The following is a 9,947-nucleotide window of genomic DNA, read 5'->3' on the forward strand; positions in this document are numbered from 1 at the left end:
GTGAGCCAAAATCATCACAATTAAAAGAACCAAAGACTTAAACTACTTCAGTCTGTGTGCATTGAATTTATTTAATACACGAGTTTCACAATTTGAGTTGAATTACTGAAATAAATGAACTTTTCCACGACATTCTAATTTATTGAGATGCACCTATAGGTATAAAGGGGGTGCACACATTATTCATGGAGACCTCACAGTGACATGACGGCTCAATAGGATCAACTGAGGAATTAACTATTAAACTCGCCTCAAAACTCAATATAGGGGCTCTAGGCATGGTGCTTATGCGATATGTGTGTGTTTTGTGATCCTTTTTTTTCTATTTCTATTCTCTTTTCGGCTATAAATTCAATGTTTATAGATAGTTTTAGTCTTAGTTTTTTTGTGTTTTTGGTTATAATTATATTATATAGCTTTTTTTTCTTCCTTTGGAGTAGGGTGTTATAGATCAGTGGTAGATGAAATAATCTACTAATATTTGCATGCTGAATTGTGACTAGTCTCATAGAAATGTAATCTTCCCACTTTATCTACTCTACATTTGGGTTTACAACTATCATTTTACCAGAAACATTGGAATTTCTTGGAGGAACTGTAAATCTAGTTCAATGTAATGAATCACACTGACCTCAGATATTCTTTTTTTTTTTACACCACAATTCTGTTTTTACATTGAAACTGGTAAAACTAGCTATGAAATTTAAATCAGCATCAGTCTCTCTTTAGCCAAATTTATGTGTATGTGACAGATCTGACACGATTATCATAACATCTTTTATGCATGTCTATATAAATGTGCTCATAGAAATGACTGATCACATCCAGTACATTGGTCTCATGTGTGCAAGCGTTATATGCAGGTGCTATCTGTGCAAATTGGATTTATTTTTTTGTGTGTGTTTGGAGGAAGTGCTTTTGTGCTTTGTTCTTACAGGACAAATGTGACCTTTGATTGTTGATCATGTTCACTGTGCTCTTTTGAAATAGTCTTCATGTGCTATTCACAGTTCTGGCCAGCGAGCGTTTGGTTTAAAATATAATCACACCTGGGTTGGAGTGTAGTGTTTCGCACCATTTACACCTGGTATGAGATTTATCTCAGCGGTTCAATCACAAGCTGTCAGTGCTAAATGAAGACAGGCCAGTGAAGGACACCTGCCCGTCATCCACTGCGGCAGAAAACTAGTTACATGTAGCTTTAAAATTAACCATCCAATTAAAACATTTCTTTAATAAGCCTGATATCAACATCTTTTGAAGCACACACTTTTGAAGGGTGCTTAATACAGGTACTCGACTAAAATAATTGTGAAAGCAGCTTTAAACTTTATGCCTGTGCTTAGATTCAAATTTAAATGTATTTAGGAGAGACTTTTTCCTCTTCCCTTTTTCACTTTTTTGTGCTTTAACAACATACAGTACTGCACTGACATAAAAGATGTATGTAGACATAAAATCAGAGTTTCTTTCCTTTGAAATCCGATCCCAAGTGGTCACAAGAGACACATTTGAGAAATATGTTAACATCAGGTATAAATGCCAATCTGTCTCAGTCAAGATGGATCTTAATACCAGGTGTAAATAGGACCTTAGAGGCGCATATGTGTGTATATATACTTGTCTTGAGAATTTAGGGTGCATATGCCTGTTGGAATGAGAATCTGGGTAGGGTGAGTACTGCCAAAGAACATAAAGAGCACTTTAAAGTGTCTAGAGGTGACCGGATTTGATGAGTATTGCCAGGGAAACACTCCCTCTTTCTCTCTATGTCTTCCTCTTGGCCATGCTGGATCGCAGCATCAGGGTGCACTCTTGCGGGACCTCAGGGTTGTCAATCATGCGTTGCCATAGCCGCTGCTCTTCCCCGTAGGCATCGTTCCAATCTACTTCCTTCCCATAACTCAGACCTGCAGGTCACAAACAGCTCAGTTAACTGCTCTGTATGCAAGATCAAAACGAGAAGAAAATCTTAGTCGTGCTGCTTATATGTCAGACCCTCGCAGGGGAAAAATTTCAAACAGTCGTTTAAAGAAATTAAATATACGTATTGTGGCTAGCTAGGTCATTTTTGTGTGTGTGTTCGGCTGTAATTCACATCAAAGAGCCCATTTAGTGTATCGCAGAGAAATATGAAAATTGCTGTCATTTGGCTATTTTGAAACAATTTTACAAAAAATATCTTGTCAAAAACAAAATATGCATAAACATAATGGTTTTTATAATGGTTTTACAACTATTCTCCTGAAAACATTTTAGGAGATAGATGACGTGGAGATGTATGGATGAATAGAAGAATGAATGAATGAATGAATGAATGAATGAATGAATGTATGAATACACTAGTGTTTTTGAAAGACGTCTCTTATGCTCACAAAGACTGTGTTTATTTGATTAAAAATACAGTAAAACAGTAACTATTAAATATTTTTACTATTTAAAATAACTGTTTGCTATTTTAATATAATTTAAAAATTACATTTATTCCTGTGATGCAAAGCTAATTTTTCAGCAGCATTTACTCCAGTCTTCAGTGTCACATGATCCTTCAGAAATCACTCTAACATCCTGATCCTGAAACATTTTTAATATCATCATATTATCAATGTTGAAAACAGTTGTGCTGCTTAATATTTTTATGGAAAGTTCAAAAGAACAACATTTATTTGAATTAGAAATATTGAAATATTTAGAATAAAAAAAGAAGTCAATATACTATATATACATTTGCAAGACAAATAAAGGTACAGTTGCAAAAATAGTTTCATTAAATGGCCAGAAAGTGTGGAAATTAGTCTTGTAAACTGATTTTAATGCAAGAAACCTGAAGTACCATTGCTGATTATAAATATGGCAAAAGTGTAGAATTTGGCCTCTTTAATGCATAATCATCAAAGAGAAAACAAATGATCTGATCATGAGTGAGTGAGTGAAGACATGCATAAAACATATTTGTAACAGTAAATTAGTTCAGCGTGACTACAAAATGTGTTGCACAAAGTAGCGCAGCACTTCATGCATCATTGATGATGATTAAGGAAACGTTTGGAAAGAACATTACAGTGGAAATTGTATTCAAGAACATTTGGGACTGAATGATTATCTTAATTTGCGTCAGAGAACATTTCACAGTAAAAGCATTATATAAAAATCTGTCCTACTAATGTGGGAAATATCATTTGAAATATATTATTATCAGAATCCAGCAGGGATAGGAAGCAACGGTAAAGAAGCAGATGATCTAAATGAAAAAACAAGCATGACTGTTATTCCTGAGAGAACCTGAGAATTTTGTGTAACTGACTTTAAATGCTCTCCTCCCACAAATTTTGCATCTGAAAAATGCATAAGCCTATATAATAAGGTCAGTTGCAAAAATAACTGTTTATTTCTGTTTATTTATTTATAGAGCACTTTTCAGGCTACACAGTAGCTCCAAAGTGCTGTACATCACAAGTTAAGATAATGTAAAAAGAAGAAGGACTTAATTAAAACAAGACAACAATAACATCAATGATAAATAAACCTAGTAAAAAGTTAGAATGCCAGAGAAAACAGGTATGACTTTAAGTAATACTTAACTTGAAGGAACTTAACGTATGGGATGCTCTAACCTCGAAAGGTAGGCTGTTCCATAATCTTGGACCAGCGACAGCAAAAGCGTGGTCACCCTTAGATTTAAGACGCACTCTTGGGATCGTTAATAGTAATTTATTTGAGGATCTCAGCATTAATTTTGCATTATATGGTATAATGAGCTCTACCAAATATTCTGGCGCTATTCCATGTAATGCCTTAAAAACATAAGTCAAGACTTTGTATTGGATCATGTAATGCACTGGTAACAAGCCTAATAAGAATAACAGTGGGGTAACATGATCAGACTTCTTAGCTTTCATGAGCATTCTAGCAGCGGCATTTTGTACTAGCTGGAGACGTGCAATGTTAGTCTGACAGGTCCAGGAATAAATAGCATTACAATAATCGAAACGGGAAAAGATGAAAGCATGGACGACTTTTTCTAAGTCACTAGTTGAAAGGAATGATTTTAATTTCGCTATTGCCCTCAAAAAATAAAAAATAAAAATTCCGAACTATAGTATTTATTTGATTATCAAATTTTAACGAGGAATCAAAAATGACTCCCAAATTCTTTACTCTGTCCTGTAGATAACAAGTCCAAGGGCCTAGTATGTCACTTTCAGCCTTGCTAAAAACTGTGCGACCAAAAAATCATAATTTCTGTTTTGCGTTCATTCAACTGAACAAGATTATCAGCCAACCAATCTTTCACTTCATCCAGACACCTACGAAGTGTTACACAGGAATCATTACAATTAGGTCTTAAAGGCAAATAGATCTGCGTGTCGTCTGCGTATAGGTGATAAGAAATACCTTTTTTTTTTTTTAATCCTTCTTAATGGGGGCATATATAATGAGAACAAAACAGGGCCCAATATGGACCCTTGGGGTACCCCACTGGTAAGATGCGCAGAATATAAAAAACAATTACCAACCTTTACTGTAAAATATATTTGCTTTAAATAAGATGCAAACCATGTATAAACTGTTCCTTGGATTCCGACAAAGTGCTTTAGCCGGTTCAATAGAATCGAATGATCAACGGTATCAAATGCTGCAGAAAGATCCAATAGAATTAAAGCAGCATGATTCCCTGCATCGCTTATGAGTAAGAGATCATTCACTACCCGTAGGAGTGCTGACTCAGTACTATGTCTACACCTGAAGCCAGACTAGAATTTATCTAAGATATTATTCTTAGTTAAAAAAGCACTTAGTTGTCTCAAGACAGCTTTTTCCAATATTTTAGATAGGATGGGAAGTTTTGATATTGGACGGTAATTTGACAGGTCATAACCATCCAGATTACCTGTATCCATGCCTTTTCATCTCTAATGTTTCACTGTGTGTCTTTAGAAAATGCTAAAAGAGGGTTTGTGTTGGGGAAAGCTGTTAGTAAATCTAACCCCAAAACTATTAAAATGTTTTCAGTAATTGAAATAAACCTGAGGTAAAATAAAATCTAAATATTAGAAGAAAAACCTGAAATAAAAAATAAATGAGCTGAAGTTGAATTAAAAATGACTAAAAGTAAAATGAAAATAAATTAAAGCAATATAATATAACACAAATATGAACAAAAGGATAAAATAAATTTACTAAAATTAAAATGAAAACTGAAAAGGCTTTCATCTATAATATTGCAATATAATATTGATTTCTGTTTGGTTCATATACACATTTTTGTTTGCAGAAAATGCAAAGCTTGAAATACATACTCTGGATTTCTAATTGACCTTATCCAAAGTTAAAGACTAAACTGAAAAAGGCTGAGCTAAAGAAAGACTCACCTGTCCCTGCCCCGAGCCGCACACCACCCAGGAAGACGTTACTGGCGAAGGGCTCTCTGTCCCACACTGTCAGCTCCAGACACACGTTGTCCAGATCGCTGTGCTGCAGGCCGCAGTATGTGAAGGTGTGATTCCAGCGTGGATTTACGGTGCGCTTCACCACGGCGGTCTTGTGCTTTGTGCTTTTCTTGTCATCAGGCAGCAGGTATCTGGTTCGCAAGAAGAAAAGGATTGTAAGTGTGAGTTTGTGAAGTACGAGTTTGTGTTAAGAGTTTGTGGGAGTTTACAAAGTGAACTGTATATGGAGAAAAAATTAACTCACCCTTTAACAAACGGGTCAGAGGACCCTCCTTTGACGGCTGTCAGGTTTTTTGCCTCCTTAACCAGCAGCTCCACCATTCCTCCTTTAGGAAGAGTGATGTTCTTCTTCTTTCCTTTTAGAAATCCTTTTTTCACTAAGAAACAAAAGTGAGCTCGATTAAATGCCAGTAATATATACAGAGAGCTTCTAGGAGCTCAAAATGTTCTATTTGAATAGAAAATTCAAAATAAAAATTGCTTTGGAAATTTCAAAGCAATCTCATGTTGTTGTTGTGAAAATGATTAGATATTAGATAGATATAGATATTATTAGATATCCTAGCATGGATAGATGAAATGTTTCTAAATTTACGTTATGCATTTTTTATTTATCATTTACATTAATTGGTTGCTTTTATATAAGTTTACTGTATAAATATTCTACTTTTTATTGTATTTAACATGTTTAAAACAAAGTGATTTATAAGTAGCAAAAACAAATAAATTTTCAATAAATAATTAATATATTACTATTAATAATCATAATAAATTATTCTTCCATGCAATAGTTAACTAATCTAACTGTAAGCTGTTTATGACTGATAGGCAACATCATAATTATAAACCACTCCATAAATAAATGAGTGCCATATTAATATTCAGTAATGTGCTGTCATAAAAGTCATATTTTTTAACAACAATGAAAAGGTGGAGAAATAATATAATTTCTAATTTTAAATCATACCTTGCACTTGGTCCAGAGGCAGGGAGACATTTCTCTCTGCAGGAATGTACTTCAAAACCACCGTCAGTTCTCCTTTGTAGTGCATCACTGAGTCCACATAAGACTCACTCTGACACAAACACACACATTTCAGTATCACACTTATCCATGACAACACACTCCTCTTTATCTTTCACTGTTTCTGTTTGTGTGTGTTCAGCTCAGCTCACCCTGGGCTGTAGAGCGAACCACTCCTCTATCTGCGTTTCAAACTCCCAGGAGTCAAAGGTCAGCTCCGTCTCCCCCAGGAAGTTGTTGTGTCCAAAACGATCATGATGCCACACTGAAACCTGCAGTGTGCGCATCTCCAGCTGAGAGTAACTGACCACGTACTATCCAGAGGGACAGAGACAGATTAGAGCCTTTAAATCAATATCTCATCGCTCTCAATACAAAACCTTGTAAGGCAGACATGAACGTCCTCTTACCCTCAGGTTTTCATTGAACACTGGGTTAGTGGTGTTGCTTTTGATGCTGGTTTTCCTCTTGCTTTGACGGGACTTGTCTGGCAGGAGATATGTTTTAACATAGCTGCAAACACACACACACAATACCAAAATGTCTGCTTTTGTACAATACCAGCCTCTGATACCTTTGTATCGATATTTTAAATTGATACACAAAATAAACAACTTTATACAAGTTATGTAATGAATCTAGAGCGGTCAAGGACTAAAATAATTCAATGTCAATAATTAGTGATTCATCTTATAGCTATTGAGTTAAATCATTTGGTTCCTTTTTAATGACAGAAAACAAAAAGTGTTTGTGAACAACTAATTTTGTGCTTAATGCACTTTAATTGTGTGGAAGTAGTGCTGAAGTTCAACTAAAGATATACTGAAGTATATTTGATTGTGTTAAAAGAACTATTACAAGTATACTTATGGTACATTTTAAATATCTTGCATTTAAAGACCGATAATATTCAAAAATCATACAATCCTCATCACAATCCTTTCGATTTTTTGTGTCGATTTATTTAGATGAGAATATGAATGGATACTGGACTGAGGTGCATTTCTGTACCATTTAAAACAATTTTAATAGTACTAAAGTAAAAGAAGGCTTCCGGAGGACACTGATAAAATTAAAATGAAAGGAGTAGTTCACCCAAAAATAAACATAAAAATGACAAAAATTTGACCTTGTTTACATACACATCTTCTAATGTGAGGAACAGACTGAAATTTAAGTCATTAAATTACCAATGTTTTCCATTAATTGAAATAAAATAATATTAAAAAAACGAATGAAAATTAGAAATGCTACTTTAGCCACTAATTGAAATAAAATACCTTTAAGTTGATATACTAAAATTACTCAAAATAAAACCAAAATAGAAAAGAAAATTAAAGCTAAATAGAATAATTTTTTTTTTTTTAAATGACAAAAGCACATAACTAAGCTACTAAAACTTAAAATTCAAATAAAATATACATATATATACACATATATATGATATTCGACTCTACCGTGCGACTCCACCGGGCAGGGACACCGGCAAAGGACATAAGTATCGCTTTTTATCTCTCCTCTTTCCACTTCTGTTTCAGTTTTTTTTTATAAAAACTAAAATTATGAAAATAAAAGCAAATGGCTTTTTGAGGAACATACTGAAGTTTAAATTATTAAATTACCAATAATTATCCTGAAAATCAGCTATTAAAATGTTTTTTCATTAATTGAAATAAAATAATATATAATTATTTGATGAAAAACTAAAAAAAACAAAAAAAACATGAAAATTAGAACTGCTACCTTGGCCACTAACTGAAATAAAATAACTTTAAGTTGATGTACTAAAATTGCTAAAATTAAAACCAAAAGAAAAAAGAAAAATACATAAAGCTAAATAGAATTTAAAAATCCAATAAAAATGACAAAAGCACATAACTAAGCTACTAAAACTTAAAATTAAAATGAAAACTACAATTATGAAAATAAAAGCTAATGCATTATTATTATAAATACTATAATAGTATAAAAATAATACTAAAATAACACTGCTTGTGGGTAAATAACAACAGAATTTAAATTTTTGGGTGAACTATCCCTTTAAATTAATTAATAAAATAATTAATTGAGATAAATCAAATGTTAATATATCCCAAATACATGCGATGCTCTGCCAGGGCTCAAAGTGAAGTCTATAGCGGTGTGTGTGTGTGGCCTTACGCATCCGTGCGCTGTCTCCTCTCATCCCCGGTTGCTAGGCAGCGGCACTCGCGGACGAGCACGTTGAGTGCCCCTGTTTTATAGCTGTAAGAGATGTTGAGCAGGATCTCCCCGGAAACCCGCACGTTGCCATAGTCCCCCGTCTCACTGTACACGCTCATCATACTGTTGATGCTGGTCTGGAGAGCAAACATAAGCAGAGTCTTTGGGGGTGCATCTTTCACAAGCTTGTGTTTGAGTGTACGCCTGACTCTTCAGTGGTACAGAAAGGCAAGAGAGAGAAACTGAAGCCAACAGAGCAACAGACAGACACACATCTGCACTCAAACACACACCGAACACTCACAGTGTCAGCATCTGAGTCAGGTACATTAAGGAAACCCCACTTTCTCTCCGAGGCAGGTGTGGAAGACTAGAATAAGACATGAGAGAGAAAGAGAGAAGAGACGATTGATAGCAGGAAAAAAACAGAGCAGAAAAGTAGAATAAGAAAAACAGAGATAATATGACAGGAGACAGATTGCTGGAGTCAGGAAGGAGCTTTTTTCACATTTGATTATTTGTAGATGTCACAGTCCAAAAATGAACACTGTGTCGTATTTACTCACCCTTATGTAATTTCAAACCCATCTGACCTTTTTTCTTCCATAAAGGGAGTGTTTTAGCAGAACATTCACACGGCTCTTTTCTAGTGATGCACTGAAATTTAGACAATTGAAAATACTCAAACAGCAAAAAATGATTTAGAACATTGGTGTTTAATTAGCACTTCTCAGAAGATGTGTTTTAACCATGTCAGTGTCTATTTGGTGCACACAACATGGATAAGCTACAACAGATAAATGTGTTTTAAAATTTGTTAGGCAGTTTTCGTTTTTCAGCTAAATGAAAACTTTAATTTCTGTTTCTGTGTTACGTAAAAAATAAATAAAAATAAAATTACGCATCACTACTCCATTCCATATAATAACATTGAATGAAAACTGGAGCTGAATGCATCCAAAAATGACAAAAAGCACCATAAGCAGTCTATAGGTCTTTTGAAGCCATACAATAGATGTCAATTCTGGCACAATACATCTTTACAAGGCACATTCGAATTTACATGAAGACTTGTAAGATTTGAGAGCTATGGCACAGAGCAAGATTTTCCTAGTTAAAAAGTAATTATTTAAAATACATTTATTTCATACTAAGTAAAGTTCAAATCTTATTTTCTTTACTGACATATCGTATCCGTGTATCATTCGTTCATTCATTTTTTGATTTAGCCTAATATTGAAAATAGAAAAAATAAAAAACGGCTCCTTTTT

At 34.1% G+C, this 9,947-nt stretch overlaps 1 protein-coding gene across 2 annotated transcripts in view; it reads right to left on the minus strand.

Moving 5' to 3' along the window:
- Positions 1-1,758: 1,758 nt before the first annotated feature.
- LOC107748209 (synaptotagmin-like protein 5) overlaps positions 1,759-9,947 on the minus strand; it is a 23,009-nt gene continuing 14,820 nt past the window's right edge. The window contains exons 10-17 of one of the 2 annotated variants that reach the window (XM_016562923.1): positions 8,981-9,046; positions 8,635-8,813; positions 6,885-6,987; positions 6,627-6,788; positions 6,418-6,526; positions 5,695-5,827; positions 5,373-5,581; positions 1,759-1,910 (exon numbers count right to left, since the gene is read on the minus strand). In XM_016562923.1, coding sequence (XP_016418409.1) covers positions 1,768-1,910; positions 5,373-5,581; positions 5,695-5,827; positions 6,418-6,526; positions 6,627-6,788; positions 6,885-6,987; positions 8,635-8,813; positions 8,981-9,046 — 1,104 coding nt within the window. In that variant the 3' untranslated portion in view covers positions 1,759-1,767. The remainder of the gene's footprint in view (positions 1,911-5,372; positions 5,582-5,694; positions 5,828-6,417; positions 6,527-6,626; positions 6,789-6,884; positions 6,988-8,634; positions 8,814-8,980; positions 9,047-9,947) is intronic. The other variant, XM_016562924.1, reaches the window with a different exon arrangement.

The sequence above is a fragment of the Sinocyclocheilus rhinocerous genome, unplaced genomic scaffold (assembly GCF_001515625.1).
Source record: "Sinocyclocheilus rhinocerous isolate Xijiao unplaced genomic scaffold, SAMN03320098_v1.1 scaffold5064, whole genome shotgun sequence".
In the NCBI taxonomy this organism is placed as follows: Eukaryota; Metazoa; Chordata; class Actinopteri; order Cypriniformes; family Cyprinidae; genus Sinocyclocheilus; species Sinocyclocheilus rhinocerous.